The sequence below is a fragment of the Chlamydomonas reinhardtii genome, chromosome 7, assembly GCF_000002595.2.
Source record: "Chlamydomonas reinhardtii strain CC-503 cw92 mt+ chromosome 7, whole genome shotgun sequence".
Lineage (NCBI taxonomy): Eukaryota > Viridiplantae > Chlorophyta > Chlorophyceae > Chlamydomonadales > Chlamydomonadaceae > Chlamydomonas > Chlamydomonas reinhardtii.
In genome coordinates, this window is record NC_057010.1 from 5,950,040 (window position 1) to 5,972,275 (window position 22,236).

Consider the following 22,236-nt stretch of genomic DNA (forward strand, 5'->3'; position numbering starts at 1 on the left):
AAAGCTCCAGCAGGACCGTCGGCGGAGCACCGGCGGGCCAGTAATTGTTGTGAGACATCCTCTCCGCAGGTCGCTGCGGGCTTCGCGCTTCTGCTGGTGTCGCTAATCATATACCTTCTGGATCCTATTAAACGCTGGCGACTTCGCAAAATCCCCGGTGAGCCGGCGACGCCAACCGCTGAGTTCATGGTTTACGAACACCCATGGTAGCCGCGACGTCTGCCCTTGAGCAAGCGTCGTCATTACAGAGTGCCCCAACATACTGCCCTCAGTTCATTCAGTACGAATGGGGAGTTGACGAGCACGACGCACAGACACTAACAACACATACACGCCGCCCCCCCCCCCCTCGCAACCAGGCCCTCGCGGCCGCCCGGTGCTGGGCTGCCTGCCGCAGCTGCGGGCGCAGCCCATGCCTCTGTTCCTTCAGAGCTGCGCCCAGACCTACGGACCCGTGTTCAAGGCAAGCGGTGCCGACGCATGCTGAAGGGGGACACGCACGCATGCATGTTCCTTGCTTGTCAGCAGAGGTGCAGGGAATTGCGGTCATACTCCATCGTGTGTCCCGCATGCAGGTGGCTCTGGGCCGCAAATGGGTGGTGGTGCTGGCGGATGCAGAGATGCAGCGACAGGTGGATGGGGCGGGGTCGGGGCGGGGTCGGGGCGGGGGTGCTCAAATCCGCTTAAGAGACGTCGCGGGGACCATGGCCCATGGGAGATAGCAGGTGGTGTGGCAGCCCTTGCGGCGGACAGTTGTCGGTTGTATCGTTGTGATGGCTGCGGTAGGAGATCGCAAAAGCTGTGCAACCGGCCCCTGTGCTGGGACATCCACCACACCCAACCGCACCGTACCATATTCGCTGCGGCCCGCCTGCCTTCTGACCGCCGGCCATGGCTTTAGCTGTGCCCTGGAACCATCCACTTCAACAGCGGTCCTAACTCCACGGACACCCGCTGGCCTGTCTGCAGGTCGGCTTCAAGCTGCGGGCCCATGCGCGGACTGACCCCGGGGGCGCTACCACGCCATGCTGTCGTCCATGCTCCTGCGTGCCAGGTGCGTGGCTGTGTGTGTGCGCTGTGGTGGGCGATGGCTGGTCGTGTTGGGAGCGCGGTGGCGCCATTGGGTTCTGACCCAGCGCTTATTTGCGTGGTGGGCTTACACGTGGCAACCGGCCGCGGACGTGCCCCGCCGACCCAAATCCACACCCTGATGTGCCTGCCCCCCCCCCCCCACACACACACACACACGCAGCGGCTCCACCTGGCGGCAGCTGCGTGCCGCCTGGCAGCCCGCCTTCGCGCCCGCCAGCCTGGCCGGCTATCTCCCACTCATGACCGGCTGCGCAGACCAGCTGGCCAGGCGGCTGGAGGCCAAGGCCACAGCCGCCGCCGGTGCTACAGCCGGCGGCGGCAGCAGTGTGGACATGTGGCGTGAGCTGGGCGGCATGACGCTGCAGGTGGTAGGCTCCACTGCATACGGGTGAGCGGGGCGGGGCGGGGGCAGGGGCGCTGCACGCAGAGCACCTGCCCACTCGAGGCTTGGACTCGGAGCATGACATCCGCTGGGCAGCGTGGTATGCCCAATCCTACGCGCCCCCCACGCACCTGCCCCAGGGTTGATTTCCACTCCATCAATGAGGAGGACCAGGCTGGTTCTGGATCTGGGTCTGCTACTGCTACTGCCGGTGCTACAGCCGCCGCCAAGGGCCGTGGTGATGACGGCTACGGCAAGCAGCTGGCGGCGGCGTGCGGCCAGATCTTCCGATACGGCAGCCCCGTGCACGGCAGCCCGTGAGTACGGCAATCGGCATGTGTGCAGGGGACATGTAAAGCTGGGTATTGGCCCACAGGCCAGGTCCTCCCGCACCTGTTGGACCTGTAGTGTGGCAAAACCATGCGCCCCTGCGCCTTTCTCCTCACAGCTACCTGCGTGTGGCGATGCTGTTTCCGGAGCTGCGGTCTCTGCTGTTGACGCTGGCGCACACACTGCCCGACGAGAAGTTCACAATCCTAACGAAGGTAGGTATTTGGGTAGGGCGTCAGTGTATGGTTTGATGTTGTAAGGGATATGGAGTGCGTGCTTGGCGCGCCCTGGTGCATCAGACCGCGATGGAGATTTGGGTATCAGCACGCAACTACTTACCGAAGTGACAATGGGGCACATGATATACCGTATGACGCTGCAGGCCCGCACACGGCTGTGCAACACCGTCTTCCAGCTAATCGACTCATGGAAGCAGCAGCACAGTGCGGAGGGTGCGACTGCTGCCGGGGCTAGCAGTGGCAAGCCGGACGCTGGAGCCGGGCAGAGCAACAACGGCGTGGGGGCTGCCGCTACTGGTGGTCGCGGGCTGTCTGGTGTGGCGCCTGGGAGCTTCCTGGACCTCATGCTAGGGCATCGTCAAGGCGGGGGAAGCGGCAGCGGCGGAAAGAAGGCGGAGGGCGAGGAGGGTGTGGAGCACGCGCCCCTGACCGATGAGCAGGTGGCGGGGCAGGTGAGCTGGCTGATTTCGTGGGGAGCAGGAGCGGCGCAGAGGCCATTCGGACTTGCCACGTCTCCGTGTCCCTGCGTACAAGCAAGTGAAGTGACACCACACCGCGTCTCACGCCTGCAGGTGCAGCTGTTCATCTTGGCGGGCTACGAGACGACCGCCAACGCCCTGGCCTTTGCTGTGTACTGCATTGCAACCCACCCCGAGGGTACGTGCAATCTACCGGTTGAGACACCTGCAGCGCAAACGCGCTGACACAGCAACTTGGTTCCTCACGGCGACAAACACCGAGATGAATGATAGGGGACATTTTGCTTGTTTGCCACGCTTCGACGTTGCGGTTGTTAGTATCCTTAACCTTCATGGACTCTGCTGAACGTGTTCCCCTGGCTGCAGTGGAGTCTCGTCTGCTGCGTGAGGTGGATGATGTGCTGCCTGGGTCGGACCAGCTGCCCGGCGAGTCCGACCTGCCGCGCCTGGCCTACACGGAGGCGGTGGTGAACGAGGCGCTGCGGCTGTTCCCGCCCGCGCACCTCACCAGCCGCGTGGTGCCGCCCGGGGAGACGCTCACGGTCGGCGGCTACACCATTCCGGGCGGCACCGCTGTTTACCTGCCCATGTACCTCGCGCACCGCGACCCCGCCGTGTGGCCGCGAGCGGAGGAGTTCCTTCCCGAGCGCTTCCTGCCGGTGAGTGCATTTGGAGTGAGAGAGAAGAGCGCGAGAAGAGGGCTTGTATCGCCGTGCTCAGGCCTGCAGCATGCCATCAGGTGGAAGCAGCGCTCGGGTGCCCGCACAGCGTGCCTGCATGCATACGGCTACATCACCCACATCACTTGCCTCCGGCCAGGCGGCACCCCTGTCCAACCCTAACCTGCAACCCAAACCCGCCCCCCTGTTCCCCCCCTGCCTGCCTGCCTGCCTGCCTGCCTGCCTGCCTGCCTGCCTGCCTGCCTGCCTGCCTGCCTGCCTGCCTGCCTGCCTGCCTGCCTGCCTGCCTGCCTGCCTGCCTGCCTGCCTGCCTGCCTGCCTGCCTGCCTGCCTGCCTGCCTGCCTGCCTGCCTGCCTGCCTGCCTGCCTGCCTGCCTGCCTGCCTGCCTGCCTGCCTGCCTGCCTGCCTGCCTGCCTGCCTGCCTCAGTCCTCTCCGCAGTACGAGTCGCTGCAGCCGCGCGGCGCCGCCCAGCAGCACGCCCACGCGCCCTTCGGCTACGGCAGCCGCATGTGCATCGGCTACAAGTTCGCAATGCAGGTGCGCGATTGGCTGGCTGGATGCGCAGCAAAGGAGTCTTTCATGTAGTGCAGTATGCCGCCAAATGTGCAGCTTTCGGCAGCTTCTAATTACACGTGAACCCCGTCGCTCCTGCTTGTTTCTCATCAGGAGGCCAAGGTGGCCCTCGCCACGCTATACCGCCGGCTGACCTTCACGCTGGAGCCGGGCCAGCAGCCGCTGAAGCTAGTTGCGTCTGTGACGATGTCGCCGCGCGGCGGGCTGCACGTGACGCCGGTGCCGCGGCGCAAGCTGTGAGGCTGCATGCGATCTCCGGTAGGCTCAGCTCCCTGTGATGGTGACATAGCTGGGCAGGCCCGTCAGCGGGTGGCGATAGCGGTGGCAGCGGATGATGGTGATGGTGTGGCTTGTGTCCAAGGGGTACGTGATATCCACGATGCTTGGATGAAGAACACCGCCGGATGGGTGGTGTTGATAAACACCGGTTTTGGAGGTAGGAGGAGTTGTCTAGGCCTTCTTGGCCTTCTTGGCCCGGCACTTCTGCTGCCGGGCCCGTGACTTGCACTTCTCGCACTCGCCGCAACCGCAGGTGATCTTGGCCGCCGAAATGGCAGCCTTGCGCGCCTCAGAGTGCCGCTTGCCCTTCAGGCGAGCGTGGGCCCTGTCGGCGCGGCCCTGCCAGGCGAGCGTGGGAAGGAACGCCTTTACACCCTCGATGTACAGGGCCACCAGCTGCAGGGCAAATGTGGTCAGCGTCATGGTGTATTGGTGTATTGGTGTCTAGAGAGCTTTTTGAGGACGCAGCAGCAAATGCCCGCCACAATCGACGGGAATCGGCGCCAAAGGCCCATGGGTCACACGTGGGATCCTATCCGACTGTTGCGGTGGTGATGTGAGGAGGTGTCACGCCTGCAGGTTTGGTCAAGCGCTTAATCGCTTATCATTACGGCATGTCCTGGTTGATGGCTTGTGCATAGCATTAACCAAACACATTGTTGCTGCATGTAACACTGCCAGGGCCTAAGACGGCATGCCAGTGTCACTCAAGTGGGTCCGATAGTCTGCTGGCGAAGAAGGGCTGCAATACTTTGCAACATAAGGTGGACTCTTGAGTGTTGCGCCCGGCACCCGAGACACGCTTTATGTGAAGACCCATTGCACGGTTGTGGCAGGTCGGCAGACAGCTGGGGCCTGGGGGGAGGGTGGTTTCCCTTCGGGCCGGAGATGGTCCCTCTTGACCTGGGTGCGGGGCACCCTTGCTTGGCCGGACTGTCGCTTCTTTGTAATGTCGCAATTACCGTATAAGGTGCATGGGGTGGATGCAGTGCAGACAGCGGCATGGTTTCAGCGGCAGCCAATACTTGCGTTTGTACCAGCTAGCAATCAGAGGGAATGGCCAGTGGCAACAGCCAGGGTATCTCACAACTCGGGTGACTGCGACGGCAGTCCACTGTCCCCGCGGACCCGCATTCGCTTATTCCTCCAGCCGTGAAGCAGCGCCCTCGCCTGGCCAGCTAGGCTATGTCAATGCATAGCCCGGTTTAACACAGGTGGTCAGAGTGCATGCGCAACGCAATAACAGCGGATTGTTTGATGGAGGAACAGGTGGCGGTCTGGCGGCGACAGTCGGAGACGTGCATAACCGACAGAATGACACAGCTGCAGTGAATCATGATCATCGTGTGGGCTCGCATTTTACGCTACTTTTACAGCTGGCTCCCTGGCTCTACACCCCCCTGCCTGAAGCAACTCCACACCACGTCGCTTCGCCCCAAGCCAGCACGCATTCGTTAATTCCCTCGCACCCGACCCACTCACCACGCTCTCTCGGAATCAAATACCGCTATATGTTAGTGTGATGCCATCAACCCGACATATGCCCAACGGTTACGGACGAGCCGCAAGCGCTGGGAGCACAGTTCCATGCGTCCGCCGCGGCCCTCATCAACGCCCTCAGCAGCTAAGAGCAGCACCAGGCACCGAAAGCGTCAAGCAGCGCACTCCGCACCTGAAGCATTCAACCCATGGCCGGCCACCCCTGGCTGCAAGCACGCAGCCACGTGCGTAGCAACCTTCGGCTTCATCCACATCGTGTCAACCTTTGATGGCGAAGGCAAATAAAATCATAAAATCGCGAGTCGTGGGGATGGGAATGCCAGACCCATGCCCCCCGCCACAGCCTACGCGCTGCCAGACCATTAAGTTCACTCGGAGCATCTTGCAACAACATTTTGACGTCTTGACAACGCACTGACGTCGCATCACCTGGGCTAAGCGCACCAGACCACACATGGCACGACGCGCACGACACGTCCCACGTCCCGATGATGCACACGACGTTGCTTCTCTGGCACTCCCAACACTGCATGCCAATGACGGCAGCACCCATTGCACACACCGACATGCCCAGGGGTACTGGCCCAGTGGCACACGGCGGCGCGGCGATGCCTGCACGACACATCCCCTACACGCAGGCGCGCACTTGAATATCGTATCAAAGGTGAGGGCAAACACCAAAACGCGACACATCATACCTTCACAGCACCCAACAGTCCCTGCATGCAGTCTTGCTGCAGGGACAAGATCCGCGCACAGGCACCACCAAGATCGCGGCACGCGCACCACAAGTAGTCAGCCGGTGACATCCAAGACGAAACACCACAGCGGCCCCTTCGGAGCATCGGACCCACACACACACGCACAAATACCTCGACTCCACCGGAATGCTCGTTCCTACCGAGCCATTCAGTGCTGCCTGCTTGGGCCCAATAATGTGCCCGGCATGTAGCCTGGCAAGAAGCTGACACCGAAATTACGGTAAGGTAGGGATGCGTCACTGCTAGTTTCCCGGCAACGCTGCTAAGGCGGCGATCCGCGCCTGCCCCTCCACCCTCATCACCTCATGTGTTGCAATCCGTGCCGACCTGCCACCCCTGGCATAGCGTGTGCCCTTGATCCTCAACTTCTCACCTCACCAATTCTTTCAGGTAGCCCCTGCTCGCCTTCCCACCGCGCCTGCTGCCAATATCTCACAATCGCCCCCGAAAGCCGGTGCCGGCTTCTCGGCGTAATCAGGAAGCAAAATTTCTCCATGCGCCCGGCGCCGACCAGGCCGCCCGTGCTCATCTTCCACTCCAGGCCAAGTGCTTGCGCTCATTCCGCTCAGCCCCGGCTCAAACATGATGCAAATCCAGCCACTAGTTCACCTCAGCCGGCTGTCGCGGACGCGCCGCCTCACCAGGCTCGCGGAAATTCGCGCCCCAAGCCTTGGGCCTTAATATGGCATTCACCGTACCAGAAACGCAGCCTCTGGTTGCGTCCTCGCACTTTTGGAATGTGCACTCCATCTCTCTTGCGCTCTCTCGCTGACCCCGCACAAACCTGGTGTTGTACTCCAGGGCCTAGCTCCCGCTGCTGCTGTTGTCGTCAAAGTCATTGGCACACGCTCACTGGTCCGTTCAAGCGCCCGTGTCCATCATGTCGCCGCCTGCAGCCGCAGCAGCGGTCGCGGCCGCCGCAGTGCCGGCCACCGGCACAGATGGCGGCGGGCACGAGCCACTGCCCTCCGTGGACTGGCCATCCTCCTTGGCGGCACCGCGGCTGCCCGCCACACCGTTGGCGGCGGCAGCCAGGGAGGCGGCGCCGCGCTGGCCGGCCGCTGCCACGGCGCCACCCGGCGTGTTGCTGCCGCTGGGACCGGAGGTGTTGCTGTCGCCAGTACCGCAGCCCGCGCTGGTGCCGTTGCCGGCGCCGCTGACTGCGCCACCGTTGCCACCGCTGCTGGTAGAGCGGCCTCCGGTGCTAGTGCTGGCGGCGGCCGCCCCAACGACTGCGGCCGCGGCGTAGGCGTCCTGCCGCGCCTTGGCCACTTGCAGCACGAGCCTGTGTGAGGAAGCAATTACCAGGGGCACTATTCCATGGAATGACAGTATCGCAACGGCCGGCGAGCAACCGCGTCTGGATGCACCCGGATTCTGTGCGTGCACTACACCAGCCCATCAACCCTGCAAACGGACGACCAACCAGACGCACCTGGCGCCGTGTGCAGGGTCGGGCGCGCTGTTGACGATCTGCTCCACGGTGCCCCACAGCCGGTCCTCAATGGTCTTGGCGTACAGGTCAGCCTCGAGCGGCAGCGCTCCGCTCAGCCCGCCGCTCAGCCCCCCACTCAGGCCCCCGCCCAGGCCGCTGCCCAGGCCGGCCGCGCCGCTGCCCAGCGGCCCACCGGCCGCACCCAAGCCCAGGGCCTGGCCTGCCTGCCCCGAGCCCAGCCCCGCGGCGCCGCTGCCCAACCGTTGCATGAAGGCCACAAAACCCGCAGAGCCCGTGCCGGGTGGCGGCGGAGAGCAAGCGGCGGCGGCGGCTGCACCGCCGCTGGCGCTGCCGTTGCGGGCGCCGTCAAGCAGCGCCGGCTGGCCCTGCTGGCCGTGTTGACTGCCCACGTCACCGGCGGCCGCCGTGCCCGCGAACGTCCGGGAGCCGAGTGCCTCTGCTCCGGTGGGTTGTTGCAGGTGCGGTTGTTGCTGGTTGTTGGTGTTGGTGTTATCATGCTGGCTCATCCGGTTGCTGCTGCCCGGCGCGGTGTCCTGGCCCAGTGCTGCAGTGGTGGCAGCAGCAGCGGGGGCGGAAGAAGCGGGGCACAGGGGGAGGGGGCGTCGCGGCGGCACAGCGGAGGCTGGGCGCACGGGTGCCTGGCCCGCCGTAGAATATGGGAGCGTGGACATGGCATGCATGGGGGTATCGTGGGCGCGCGCCCCCTGCCCTGGCTGCTCTGCTGGCGTGCCTCCATCAGTGCTCTGCAGCAGTGATGCATCGCCGAAGATTGTGGACGGGGCGGATCCCGCGGAGCCACCAGCGGCAGCTGGAGCAGCAGCAGCCGCAGCAGCACTGCGCCGCCCGGCCAGCAAGCCGGCGGGCATGTAACCGCCAGGCGGCGACAGCGGCGCAGCACCCGATAGGATGGCTGCGCGTGTGTTGCCGCCGGTGGATGGGTGTCCCGTATGCAGATGCAACGCATGCGACACGGCACGCGATGCAAGGACGAAGCCAGGACACACATACGATGCAGCAGGCGGCGGCGAGGGGGACGCAGCAGGCAGGCACGCACAGGCAGGGCAGGAGGCAGGCGGGCATGTGTGGGTCTGGGCCGGGAGGGAAGTGCTGCTGTCTTGCGCACATAGCTCATACGGCAAACTCGCACAATTTCTCTAGCACCTTTCCCCTTGCTCCGCATCCACCCAACACGTACACAAACATGTACACGCGCCGCCACGCACTCACCCCTCAGCTGCGCCTCCAGCTCCGCCACACGCGCCTCCAGGCGGCTGTTCACGTCATGCGCTGCCTTGTTGGCGCGCTCCTGGGGCACACACACACACACACACACACACACACACACACACACACAGGCGGACGATTCAAAGGCATGAGTAGATGTGTGGCAACACGGCGCCAGCGGATCAACTCCGTCCGTTGCCGTGAAGCCCCGCCAGGAAGCCCACCCCTCCAAGGGGCCCTCGATGCCAGCCTAAACGCTACCACCAGGCCGCAATCTGGCAGCCTGCCTGTACCCAAGGTCCCCGGTATGGCTCGCACCTGCGCCTCCAGCCGCCCGCGCATGTTGCCACTCTCGGCACTGACGCGCTCCTCCAGCACTCGGCCCAGGAAGGCAGCGTCGTGCACGGCCTTGGCGCTGTTTGCCGCGAGCGCCAACTCCAGCGCCGCCGTCTTGGCGGCCTGCCGCGCCGAAAGCTCCTTCTGGGCCAGCAGCTGCAGAGAGCGACCGGGGAGGGGAACAGGCGCGAAAGGGCGGTGGGCAAGCAACGTGGGCCATGTACAGCCTGAAAACAGCTTGGGCTTTGTCGAACTTTGTGTGTCAGAAGTCAGAACCCATGTGACTGCGACGAACCCATGGCAGGCAAGCAACAAAAAGGAAGGCGCATGCACACGCATCGTCCTGCGCACCTGCTTCTCCAGCTCGTCGTGCCGCAGCTTCTGGTCCCACAGCCGCTTGCCCTGCTCCTCCACCGCTTGCGTCAGAGGCGTCGCAGTGGTGCCGTCCTTGTTCACGGCCGGGGCGCCGCTGCTGCTGCCACCGGCGCCCAGGTCCGACGGCACACCGCCGCTGCCATCGCTGGCGCCGCCGCCGCCACCTGCCGCTGCGCCACCGTCGCCGCTCGCCGCCGCATCCATCGCCGTCACCCCGTTCCCCGTTCCCGCCTCTTCATCCATACCCATGCCCAACTCTCCCGCCAGCGCCGCCAGGCTCACGCCCTGCGGCCCCGAGGCCAGCCCGATGCCGCCGCAGCCGCCCGCCACGGCGCCTGCGCCGCTCGACCGCAGCCCCGCCGCGCCCATGCCGCCGCTGCCTGCACTGGGGCCGGCCGCGCCTGCGCTGCCCGAGCCGCCACCGCCGCCAGTGCCGGTGCCTGTGTAGGCATGCGTGAGCGCCTCCATGGACCGCTTGAGCGCCGTGTTCTCCTCCTTGAGCCCTTCGACTTCCCGCGCCAGCGCCGACAGCCGCCCCAGCTGCCCCGCCATCTCGTTCAGCAGCGCCGCGGTGGTGCCGCGCATGGCGTGATGCTGTGGCAGCGGCCGCGTGATGCCGGCCGGCAGTGGATTGCCGGCGGCGTCGAAGGACGTGAGCGAGGCGGGGCCGCTCGTGGCGGCAGCGGTGGCTGCCGCTGCACCGGTGACGCCACTGAGGCCGGCCAGGCCGCCTGTACGGGAGCGTTGGGAGTGTTTCCACAAATTCAGCAATAAGCATAGCAACAAATCAGGGGCATGCCGAGGTATTGTGGCATCACGTGGCCAGGTACAAGAAGCACCTCGCAGATATAGCAGCATGCGGGAACATGGCCATACCTGGAGGTGGGCTTGTCCCCAGTAGCTGCAATGCGGCAGAGTGTAGGCCGACCGCGCCAGGGCCGCCGCCACCACTGTTCAGTCCCACCAGCCCGCCGCCGCCACTGGGCAGCCCCGCCGACGTCAGATGGCCCATGCCGCCTCCGCCACTTGGCAACGCGCCCGACGCCAGGCCACTGGCGCTAGGCAGGCCGCTTGCACTGGGCAGGCCGCCGGCGGCCACCGCTGCCAGCGCCGCCTCGACGCTGCCACCGCCACCGCCGCCGCCACCCGCCGTTCGGGCGCTAGTGTACATGTCCGCTCGGCTGCGCTTGGCTGCCTTGCCGGCGCTGCCCGCCCCACCCTGCCCTCCGTACTCGTCTTCCGCCAGCATGGGGTCGCTCTGCTGCTGCTGGTGCTGCTGCGCGTCCGAGGACGAGGCGGAAGGCGCGTTGTTAGAGCTGTGGCTGTGGCTGGGGCGCGGGCCACCGCCGTTGGCAGCGGCCGCGGACGCGCCGCCTGGTGCGTCCGCTGGACTGTTGCTGGTGGCGGCGTTCGTGTTGCCAGCCGTCCCCTGGGCGTGGGCAGCGCCGTCGGTCATGCCGCTGCCGCTGCCGGCGGGCCAGCCGCTGCCCACCTCAATGGACCCGTCCCGAGCAAGCTGCCCCGCTGCTGCAGACCCGGGCGTCCCCGACTGACTCGCTAGCGCCGCCAGCACCTGCTGCAGCTGTGCCGGCGGCGGAGAAGGCCCGCCGGCCGCCGCAACTGCAGCTGCTGCGGCCGCCGCGGCCTGAGGTGACAGTAGTGGCCCCAGCGCGTGCGGCGGCGGCAGCTCCGTCTTCAGCGAGGGCACGGACCCCGACCCCGCGCCTGACCCAGACGCAGGCAGTAGTGGCCTGGAGAAGGCGCTCCCGGCAGACGGAGTGACGCCGGGCCCAGGGCCCGTGCTGAGGATAGGCCCTGGGCCGGTTGCCAGCGGCCCGCCTGGCCCTACCATGACGCCCACAGGCGGAATGGTCAGGGCCGGGAATGTAAGCCCGGGTGCGGCGCCCGCACCCGCGGTGGGCGGAGGCGCCGTGAAGAGCGGCAGGGTCGCCGCAATGCCCAGGTCCAGCGGGAAGGGCGGCGACAGGGAGAAAGGCGCGCTAGCTGCCGCAGCGACTGCAGCGGCGGCAGCAGCAGGAGGCACGCCGGGCGGGAGAGGAATCGGCAGAACTGCCGATGGCGCACCGGCCGGGGCAGGGGGCCCGGGTGGCCCCGGCTGCCCCGCCTCTGAAGAGACCTGCGACGTAAATTGCTGTAGCGGCGACACGGGAGGCCCCGGCGCCGACTTCTGCTGAGCGCTGCCAGACCCACTCCCCGTACCAGGTCCGGTTGAGCTCCCGCTGCCGCCCGGTGCCCCCGGCCCCACCCCGCCGGGGCCGCCCGGGGCTGTTACGGTAGAGGCAGGTTTACGGCGGTGGATGGTGAGCAGCAGATCCCGATTGTGCTGCTGGAAGTACTCGTTTGCAAACTCCCATCGGTCGGGGTCCACTTTGCGGAAGCCCTGCAAGTCAGAGCGGTTTCATTAGTCTCCTGGCAGCGCTGTGCACGAAGCTTGGCGCAGATACTATCGCGCGCGCACTCACGTAGGTATTCAGCTGGCGCACAAAGGAGGAGAAGTTGTTGTGCTTGAAATACAGAGGCAGCAGGTTCGCTGCAAACTCGCTAGGCTTCCAGACGATGAAGCTGCACAGAAGAATTTGCATGCACAAGCGGCGTTGTCAAGGTCGACGCAGCGGCTTCCAGACGACGAAGGTACGCTTGTCGCCGCAAGCGAAAGAAGCCGCCCTAAAAGGGTCGCACCCCGTTGAATGTGTGACCTTGCAGGTATCCCAAGCACTGATGGCTGTCTCCAGCCAGGGTGGCGGACGTTCGCGACACAGAACCTTCCCAACTCGCCCGGCTGGAAGCCCTCAAGCAAGCAAGTCCTGGGCGTACCTTTTGCCGCTAGGCCCCCAACTGATGACATGGTTGGTCGTGGCATCGTCCACCAGCTCATATCTGCAGGCCCAGACGAGTTAGTTCGGAATTCACCCTGGAAGGTCTCCGGCGCCTACTCACGTCTTGCGCAGGAAGGGAGCTGGCTGGCCTTGATTGCCTCCTCCTTTGCCCTCTCCAGTCATGGCGCCAGAGGCAGAGACTTCAAGTCATTCTATAGAATCACCCGATTGACGCGTTGCCCCTACGGGCCAAGATATGTGAACTCCTTGTTCTTGAAGAATAAGCTTATGTGATTTAAGTGCACCCTGCTCCCTCTTGCGTTCGACTCGCGGCCCTGGTCAGGGAAAGTTCCATGTGCGACTGAAACAAATGTACGCGTGACGCAAAGCACGCGGGTTTCAAGTGCAATTCCTACGACATTATATCATTGCATGTTGAGCACGCGAAGGTAGGCGTGGCGGTCAAGGCAGTCCAGCCGCGGTGAAGTCGCGACCGCAGTCGCCAGGGCTTGGGAGTAGGCTCAAGCGCAAAATGGCGCATGCGCCTACGGATCCCCGGGGGAAAGCTGGTGTAGCCTACAACCCAGCACCCCAAACAAACACTGCAGAGGCGGCGTTTGCCATGGCCAAGCAGAGGGATGCCGGTGGGACAGGGTAAGGGCACGGGGTAAGGGGCGGGCTGGCGTAGTCCCTCATGCAGAGGGATGACACGGGGGCTGGATTCGCCGGGGTTCCATGTCACAGAATCGGCTAACAGTGACAGCGAAAATGTTTTGGATGCAACATCGCATTAGGCCGGGTTGGACTGGAGGAGAGTGGATTGGACAAGTATTGGATGGGCCGCCACTGACTGGGTGGAAGACACCCCCGGGACAAATAGGGTCTCAGGTCATAAGGATTGCCATGCCAAAACATTCACGAATGCTGTAGGGACACATACAATTGCCTAGCCATGCCATGCAGTGGACGGACTCTGCTACGACACCGCGCACACGCGGCCACACCACCCGTGCAACGCCGGTCGGCCACGGACCTACCCGCGTTGGACCAAGACCTGGGACAAGAGATGTGGTTTCCCTCGCATGGGAAACACTCGATGTGAACGCAGGTTACGCAGCCGAGCATTCATGCTCGGGCGTACACGAGGGGCCCTACTAGATGTGCGTACGGAAGCATCAACAGTCACGGCAGTAGCATGAAGTCATGAGCAGGCATACGTGATACGATAGCGTGCTCGTGATGGAACATGGCAAGCGTGCTTGAGAGGAGGAAGCAGGATAGGCGAATCGGAGCAGGCTGAGCGAAGTGAGATAGACTAGTTGGGACGGTGTGATGCACGGGTACTGCATACGGTACAGCGCACATCACGCGCTCCCAGCACAGCAGGTGACGCCAGGTGGCGGGGCCACACCTTTGCGCGGCTGCCAGCGGGACTGCGGGGAACCAGCTATGCCTGATGAGCACCCAAGGTCTTGAGCTCCAGGCCGGCGCCGAGGCTGGGCACCTCCTCTTCTATCACACTCCATTGCCGGGGTCGGCCGGTCGGGGACCCTCCATCCGCAGTATGGTGCTTCCCTCCCTGCCTCCCGCACACAATTCCCTGCAACCGCACTCCATGTCTCCTTCCCTCATCAAGTCCAACCAGCCAGAAACGACTATAGGTCCATGGCCCACCTCTTCCCCTGCTGCGAGGACTCCCATGCGACCCGCAACCCGCGCCCACCACACGCCGCCATCACGAGCGTGTCCACTCATGCATGCCAACAGCCCCTCCGCCCCTTCCCGGCAAGCAACTAGTGCGCCCCGGCGGGGCAGCAGCCCGCCTGCTTGGGCAGCGCCTTGCAGCAGGTGGAGCACAGCACCAGCCAGCATGAAGGATGTGGCCAGCCGCCGCAGGCACAGTGCAAGCGTTCGAGAAGTCGCTGCTTGCCGCCGCCGTCGTGTCGCTCCATCTTGTAGGCCAGGAAGTCCAGTCGCCGCTCCTCATAGCCCTGCACCGCTGCGCGCAATGCTGCCGGCGCGTCCTGCGTGCAGTGAGTCCATGTGGAACACACACAGCACACGCGTCTATGCATCAGAACCGTAGCCCACCCAGGTGTTGGCGAACGAGCCCCCACTGTGATGCCACTGTAAAAACACCCGTTCTCCATGCGTATGTGCATGGGGTTACGGAGCCCCGTAAGGCTGTGACTTCAAGGCGGCACCCTACCTTTCACCGGCAGACCCCCTTTGAGCATCCCCAGGTATGCGCCGCACCTCTGCTGCCGCCAATTCCGTCAGGCGCGCCAGCTCCGCGCTCTGTGCCTCTGTGTGCAGCACGTTCATGACCTCCCTATGCCAGCCTATCTCGCGAATCTTCTGCTCGATGTCGGCCTGACTACTATCCAGCACTGCCAGACGCTGCTGCAGCTCCGCCTCCTTCCGTTGTCGCGCTTGCTGTAACGCCTGCTGCTGCACTTGCCGTTGCGCTTGCTGCTGCGCTTGCTGCTGCGCTCGCTGCTGCGCTTGCTGCTGCGCTTGCTGCTGCGCTTGCTGCTGCGCTTGCTGCTGCGCTCGCTCCTGCGCTTGCCATTGCGAGCGCTGCTGCTGGTAGTGATATGAGTTCCAATGGAGCGGCTGACAAGGCTGCCAGGGCTGATGGCGTTGGCTGTGGTGTCCGTGTAGCTGCCAGGCCAGCTCCTGATGGCCTGGCGCAAAGCTGTACAGTTGCTGATGGTGCGGCGCGCCCTCCAGTAACTGTTCGGTAGGGGATAAAGCATACCGGCATTATGTGAAAGGCGTGCAACGTGACAGGACCACAAGGGTTGCAGCGGAATGCGCACGAAAAGGGGCCTATGACTTACGTGCAGCGGCGGCGGCGGCAGCACGGGTCGCGGACCAAGCCGCCCGTGCTGCAGTGCTGACGTCGCTGGCAATGGCATCCCCACCCTGGGATCAGGCAAGGGTAGCAGATTCCGCTGCGGCTGCGGCTGCGGCTGCGGCAGCGTTTGTGTCTGCGTCTGCGTCTGCGTCTGCGCCTGCGCCTGCGCCTGCGTCTGCGCCTGCGCCTGCGTCTGCGCCTGCGCCTGTGCCTGCGCCTGCGCCTGCGCCTGCGCCTGCGCCTGCGCCTGCGCCTGCGCCTGCGCCTGCGCCTGCGCCTGCGCCTGCGCCTGCGCCTGCGCCTGCGCCTGCGCCTGCGCCTGCGCCTGCGCCTGCGCCTGCGCCTGCGCCTCCCGGTCACGCCGCGCCAAAGCCTGCGCGCGCCGGTCGTCCTCCTGCCGCCGCCGCTCATCCTCCTGCTGCCTGCGGCGGTCCTCGTTGCGGCGCCTGTTGTCCTCACTCTGCCGGCGGGCGTCCTCCTTGCTGCGCTGCTTGTCCTCCAGCTGCCGCTTCGTGTCCTCTGTCTTGCGGCGCGCCTCCTCGCTCTTCCAGCGCGCATCCTCTGCCTCCCCTGCCTCCCGACGTTGCTGCTCTTCCAGCTGCAGGCGCACCTGCTGCTGCTGCTGGTGCTGGTGCTGCGGCTGCTGCTGTCGCTGCTGCGGTGGCGGCGGCTGGTCCGCGGGTTGTTGGGCCTGCGGCTGAGGAGGCTGCTCCTGCTGCTGCGTGGGAGGCGCCGGTAGGGGCTGCACGGCCGGGCCATGGGCTGCTGGGAGCCGCTCACGCTGCGGCTGCAACTGATGTAACTCATGCCCGGCAGCTTTGCGTGCCTTCTTCAGCTGTTTGAGCTGTGACTGCAGGCTGCTTCGGTACTTCTGCAGCTGCCCCAAAAGCGCGTCCCTGCCAACTGCTGGCTCCACCCCCTCTGCCCACGGCTGCGGGGCATCCAGCCGCCGCAATGCCTCCTGCCTCAGTTTCTGCAGCGCCGCGCGATGCACCTCCGCTTTCTGCTGCCGCACCTCCTCCTCACGAGCAAGCAGCACTCGGTGCGCGTCCATGACAGCGGCCGCGCACCCAAACTCCGCGACCACCAGCCGGCGGCAGCTCCGGACGTCCTCCTGGCGCCAGGCCCGCTCAGCGCGCGGGTCCTTGGCCCGGTTCGCCAGGGCCTCTAGAGCGCCGAACAGCTGCGCAACACGGACATGGCATGGACACGGCAGGTAGGGAACTCCATCTTGCATAGGGTAAGTTCGCATGCGCGCGAGAGGTAGGGTGATGGGCTAGTACTAGCTTCTCCGCACTCCAATACTACTCATGCATGCAAATAACTCCCTCGCTAGCTCCTGGCTCACGCCTTCTTTGTCGCCCGTCAACAAACACAACTCACCTCGCCTGAGCCGCCTGGCCACCTCAAAGGGCTGGCACCCCGCTCCTGCCTCAGTGCCACCCACAGCCGCGCCTGCACGGGGCAGACGCCGCCCTCGGGCAGACGGAAGTGCTTGTGCAGCGCCGCTGCCAGCTCGGACTTGTCCTCGCACATGTCCGGCACGAAGAAGCATCCCGCTTTCCAGTCGAGGTTGAGGAAGCGGATGGCTCTCCGTAGCTCCCAGAGCTGCGGCAGTGCAAAAAATTGGGAGTATAAAGCCTGGCCTATTGGGAAGAGTGGCGGGGAGGCCACACAGGCGGTCGGCTTTTGGTGTACAGAGCAGGGCAGTACGGTAATAGGGCAGGCATCCTCAGCACTCAAGACCTTACGTGGCAGTTCAGCGGCTTGCCGAGCACTCGGTCCCAGCTGCAACCGGAAGTTCAAACGTTGGTTGCGGAGTGGGTGATTGCGGTCATGTGCGCGGGAAACGACGGGCAACAACCAAGCAACTGTGTGATCCTTGCGTGTGAGCGACCTACAGTTGCCAGTCCATGTTGAGGTACGCGTCAGCGTCCCGCGCCAGCCCAACCATGGCCATCTCCGCTGTCTCCCAGGAATCCAGCGACGGCATTGGGTACGTGCCCAGGCACGCATGCTGCTTGGCCTCCACCCCCTCCGCCAGCGCGTCCAGCCCCGCCCGAGACGCAATGAACATGTCGCGACAGGCCAGGCCGCCACGCACAATCTCCTCCACCAACATGCCAGGTCCGTACAGGCCATTACGGGGACCCAGCGTGCCGGCAACGTGTGTGAAGATGAGGGCCCACGCACGCTGCGCGTAAGCGAGGTATGCAGCAGCAGCCAGCAAGGCGCGGTGCGGTTAAACAGGGCGCATGTGCTCCTAGTGAAGGTTGGTGCCGTAAATGCAGTCGCTTTATCATGCTTAAACCGTCGGTTTATGACCGGTTCCATGACGGTTTTCACGCGGCCACGGACTGGTGGCCAATCTTTTAACCTGGATTGGGGACGGCGGCCTGATAGATCGCGGTCACCAACGCATAACAGACTCCATGCATGTATGACCGGCGGTGACCCAACGGCGCGGTCACCAGCGGCATACCAACCAACCGCAGTCTCCGGTCGGTCAGTCCAAATGAACTTTTGCTGCTTGAACCGAAACGGTGCCTAGCTGCCTAACCGACCGGTGACCCAGTTGCCGCGCTGCTGCCTTACTTGGTTTGGAGTCGTAGGCTTGGCGCCCTTGAGTGCCACCTCCTTCTTAGGCTGGCTGCGCCGGGCCCTCTTGGGCTGAGGGGCTGCGGGTGACTGCCCCTGCATGATTGCAGCATTCGCAATAATGTCAATTAAAGTCATTATCAGTCTGCAAGGTAGGACCGCCGGCGCTGCATAAGTAATAATGGCCACTCCGTTTCGTCCCGGACTGTACCTACCTGCTGGCTGTTTGTCACCGCTGTCGCCTCCGTCTCCACTGCGGGCTGACTTCCCTCGCCCTGGCCCTGCTCTTCAACACGCGCCTGTTTCCGCGACCGGCCCTGCACATCCGACATGCAAGAGCAGGAATGTATGAAGGGTGACATCGTCTGAGCGTTGCATCCCGTCAGGTAGACACACCTGCACCTGCCAATCAAGATAAACATACGCACCCGCCATCTCGCGCGTTCGCAGCAACTCACCGAGCGCTTAGCCGCAGCCCGGGCCGCTTCTCGTTTCTGCCGCGCGGTGCCGCTGGTCCGCCCCGCACTGGACGGCCCGGCGCCCTGGCCGCGCGTTTCCACCTCCTCGCCCGGGCCTTGCTCCTGCTCCTGCTCCTCCTCCCGCTCCTCCCCCCGCTCCTCCTCCCGCTCCTCCTCCTGCTCCTGCTCTTTGTCCTCTTCCTCTCCCTCTTCCTCTTGCTGCTGCCCCTCAGCGTCCCGCTCGGCATCCGCCTGCACGCTGTCCTCCCCGCTGCCCTCCCCGCTGCCCTCCCCGCTGCCCTCTCCGCTGCCCTCCCCGCTGCCCTCTCCGCTTCCCCCCCTACTGCCAGCAGGTTCCTCCACCCTGCATGGAAAGATAGCGCGCAACAACGCTGCGTCAGACACTTGACAGGTACCGGTGCACAGGCCATGCACGGCAGCAGGTGTGTCGACAAGCAGAAGAAACACACAAGCGTGCGCAGAGCCGCGAATGCTAACTGTTGATTTCCGCCGATTGCACGCATAAGCGCATTGTGCGCTAATGGCCCGGCCACGAAGGCCCACCTGTCATGCGATTGGGCCGGCGAAGCAGACGTTGGCGCCATGCTGTGGTCCGGCCTGTTGCTAGAGCCGCCGCCAGCCGCCACCGCCGCAGCAGCAGCATGAGGGCCTCCCAGCAACAGCGCCGTAGCACTGCCGCCTGCCGCCTCCCGGTCCACACTGCCTTGCCGCCCAGCTCCGTCACCACGCGCCGCAGCCGCAGCCCGGGCTGTTGTCGCAGCACTTTCCCTGTCCCCTGAAGGCCCAGCAGCAGAAGCCGTGGCGCCGTCACCGGCCGCCGCTGCCGCTGCCGCTTCCCCATACGGCCCCAGCGCTGCGGTTTCTGTTTTAACCATTGCAGCGGCAATGCCCGCCGAGCCATTGGCGGCAGCAGTAGGGACAGCCGCACTGCCGCTGCTGGGGCGCCGCCCGCCCTCAGGGCTGCTGCACCTCGCCCTGGTGCCGTCATATGCAGCTGCCGCCACCGGCAACGATGCTGGACGTGGAGCAGCAGCCACAACATCAGCAGCCGCGGCCGGGTGCTGCTGATGCTGCAGCTGTTCGTGCGGCTGTCCCGCAGTGGCCCCACTGGCGGCGGCACTTCCTGCGGCAGCTGTTGCCGCCGTCGCCTGAGGCGGAGCCGGAGCCGAAGCGACCCGGGACCAGCCACCGGCGCCGCGCTGGCTGAGTGCAGCCGGAACCGCATCTGGAGCAGCAGTAGCAGCCGCAGCAGCGGCAACAGCCGACTGACCCGAAAGGGCCCCGCCGGCAGCAGCGGCACTGCTAGCCGCGGCAACTGCTGGCGTCGCAATGACCCGCGTCCAGCCACCGGCGCCGAGCCGACCAGTCGCCGACAGCGGCGGCCCCGGCTGCAGTGGCAAAGACTGTGCTTGTGTCTGTGGCCGCTGGTGTGTTGGCTGCTCTGCTGCTGGTTCCCCTTGCACCTGCTTCTGCGTTGGCTGCTGCTGCGGTGTCTGTGGTTCTTGCTTCACGACCGTACCCAATGCCGCCGCCAGGGACATCAGCGGTGGCTCGCTTGGCGCAGCACCAAGAGGTGCAAGCTCGGGTGATGGTACAGCAGCATCATTGCTGCCCTCCGCTGCAGCGCTGGTAGCAGCAGGCAGCTGCTGTGCCGCATCCGCTCGGTGCTGCGGCTGCGGCTGCGGCGCCTCCTGCAACTGGGATGCGGGCTCAGTCGCCGACAGCCCCAGCGCACGTTGCCTGGCGCCCTGAGCACGTTGCACCGCCTCCGCCACCTGTGGTACAAGCAACGGCGCAACCAAAGTGCGGGAGAACCTCAGCCCTAACAAGCACCACTGTACACACCGCAGGCATTGTGCCATTATACAACAGGGCTACAACCGTGTGGACGTTGCAGCTGCTCCTGAACGCCAAGCAGCCTCACCAGCTCTGCAGGTTGCAGCGCCGACAGGTGCGCGAGCCAAACCTCCTTGGTCTGCCCCGCCGCACTCGCGGCGCTCTGGCTGCACACGAGCTCCTCGGGTGAGCTACGGGCCGGCGCCGCGAACCCCAGCTTTGTCCAGAAGGGCCGCACGTCCGGACCGGCCAGCACCACCGTCATGTGCTGGGGCCGCACACGAACAAAGACAATAGGGGCACAGGTTGGATGTCGCTTTCAGTACTTGGGAAGATACACGAAGGACCTGTTAGTTGCTGCCCACACACGCACCCGCCCCAACTGCCTGCACGCACGAAGGCCTGCTGTCCAAGCAACGCACTGCTGCCTGCCCCACCCCTGGCACCGCTATGTGTGCCCACCTGCTGCCCCGCCTCGTGCGCCGCCTGCTGCAGGCACCGGGTGAGGAGGCGTCCCAGGCCCTGCCGCTGCCGCCTTGGGATGGTGGACATGTAGAGCACCTGCCAAGTACAAGAAAGCCGCACACACCACAAACACAACGTCACGACGCTGTGTATGATCCTACGCCTCGTACGTGCTAAACCCTCTGTCCAAACCCTCGGTCCGCAGCACCTCCCTCCGCCTGCTCACCTGCACAAGGCTCTTCTTGCTGTCCCTCGCGTCCAGGTGCAGGCGCAGCAGCGCCGCACACAGCAGCTGCTCGCCCTTGCCCGCGCCGCCACCGCCTCCGCCGCCTCCGCATCTGCCTCCGCCTCCACTGCTGGAACCTCCGGCCGCCTTGGCGCGCGCCCACAGACCCGCGAAGGGGAAGGCGCTGCGCTCCTCCCAGCTCCGTGTCACCCGCATCTCAATCTGCAATGGTCGGGTAAGAGGGCCGCAGCTAACGTGCCTCAGATCTAGAGGCGCCGGGGGCTGACACATCTGCAGGGGCGAAATTCCTGCGCACGTATCGACCAGGTACGCACAAGGGATAAAGACGCGCGCGCGCGCGCGCGTGTGTTAAAAAACGAAACGAAAGCCCGCCCAGACGACGCCGGAGTTACTTACGGATACCTACCAATTTACCGCGCGCGCGTGTGTGTGTGTGTGTGTGTGTGTGTGTGTGTGTGTGTGTGTGTGTGTGTGTGTGTGTGTGTGTGTGTGTGTGTGTGTGTGTGTGTGTATGTGTGTGTGTGTGTGTGTGTGTGTGTGTTAAAAAACGAAACGAAAGCCCGCCCAGACGACGCCGGAGTTACTTACGGATACCTACCAATTTACCGAGCGTCGCGTGGTTGCCGTCACCCAGGTAGTCATACTTACCCGCGATAAGCCTGTAACCCCACGGGCGACCATTCGGCCTGACCCCGCGATGCACCTGTATGCGTCCATGCTCCGCACCCTGGGTGTGTGTGTGTGTGTGTGTGTGTGTGGTGAACGTGTGTGGTGGAGAGAAAGGAAACGCACTTGTAATATGTTCCGGGCCGCACACGCACCTCGGCCTTGTTGCCCGGAAATTCCGCGACCAGGTGCTTTGCCACCTCCCTGCTCCGCTCCTTGGCAGCGGCACAGTCGGTGCGCTCCCGGAACGGCGGCTGCAGCCGAAACACCAGCTCCTCCTCATCCTCCTGCAACGTTTGCAATTTCCAACCACTCTCACAAATGCGGAAGATTCTGCTAGCTGATTGTGCCATACCGCATGCTAGGCGCACCTCACTACTGCCTCCGCCTGCTGACACAGGTTGCAAGCCCAGCAGGAGCCGCTCTCGCCTCAGGTTGTCCATCACATCACCGTGTGCACTCGCGCACGTGCGCCGGGGCCGAGTTCCCCAGCCCCAAGGTCGTGCCGGTGCCGGTGCCGGTGCCGGTGCCGGTGCCGGT

The 22,236-nt window shown here is 64.8% G+C and overlaps 3 protein-coding genes across 3 annotated transcripts; 1 reads left to right on the forward strand and 2 right to left on the reverse strand.

Moving 5' to 3' along the window:
• The first annotated feature begins 123 nt into the window (after positions 1-123).
• On the forward strand, positions 124-5,018 carry CHLRE_07g354450v5 (uncharacterized protein). Its single transcript, XM_043064625.1, has 12 exons — positions 124-463; positions 576-632; positions 970-1,054; positions 1,253-1,480; positions 1,615-1,791; positions 1,923-2,019; positions 2,187-2,495; positions 2,616-2,700; positions 2,889-3,181; positions 3,631-3,741; positions 3,871-4,035; positions 4,310-5,018. Exons 3-11 carry the CDS (start codon positions 1,026-1,028, stop codon positions 4,015-4,017), a joined length of 1,476 nt encoding a protein of 491 aa, XP_042923193.1. The 5' UTR covers positions 124-463; positions 576-632; positions 970-1,025; the 3' UTR covers positions 4,018-4,035; positions 4,310-5,018.
• Positions 5,019-5,414: 396 nt separating this feature from the next.
• CHLRE_07g354500v5 (uncharacterized protein) lies at positions 5,415-12,803 on the reverse strand. The gene is made up of 9 exons (XM_001702019.2): positions 12,667-12,803; positions 12,544-12,606; positions 12,192-12,291; positions 10,585-12,109; positions 9,685-10,439; positions 9,316-9,489; positions 9,001-9,079; positions 7,753-8,317; positions 5,415-7,602 (listed from the first exon to the last, which is right to left on the reverse strand). Exons 1-9 carry the CDS (start codon positions 12,726-12,728, stop codon positions 7,179-7,181), a joined length of 3,747 nt encoding a protein of 1,248 aa, XP_001702071.2. The 5' UTR covers positions 12,729-12,803; the 3' UTR covers positions 5,415-7,178.
• A 1,184-nt stretch (positions 12,804-13,987) lies between these two features.
• Positions 13,988-22,183, reverse strand: CHLRE_07g354550v5 (uncharacterized protein). The gene is made up of 15 exons (XM_043064626.1): positions 22,068-22,183; positions 21,852-21,983; positions 21,010-21,231; positions 20,781-20,879; positions 20,407-20,586; positions 19,026-20,257; positions 18,462-18,825; positions 18,219-18,320; positions 18,001-18,099; positions 17,307-17,599; positions 17,157-17,193; positions 16,789-17,013; positions 15,389-16,588; positions 14,802-15,281; positions 13,988-14,569 (listed from the first exon to the last, which is right to left on the reverse strand). The coding sequence occupies exons 1-15, from the start codon at positions 22,137-22,139 to the stop codon at positions 14,339-14,341; spliced, it is 4,968 nt and encodes a 1,655-aa protein (XP_042923194.1). The 5' UTR covers positions 22,140-22,183; the 3' UTR covers positions 13,988-14,338.
• Positions 22,184-22,236: the final 53 nt, after the last annotated feature.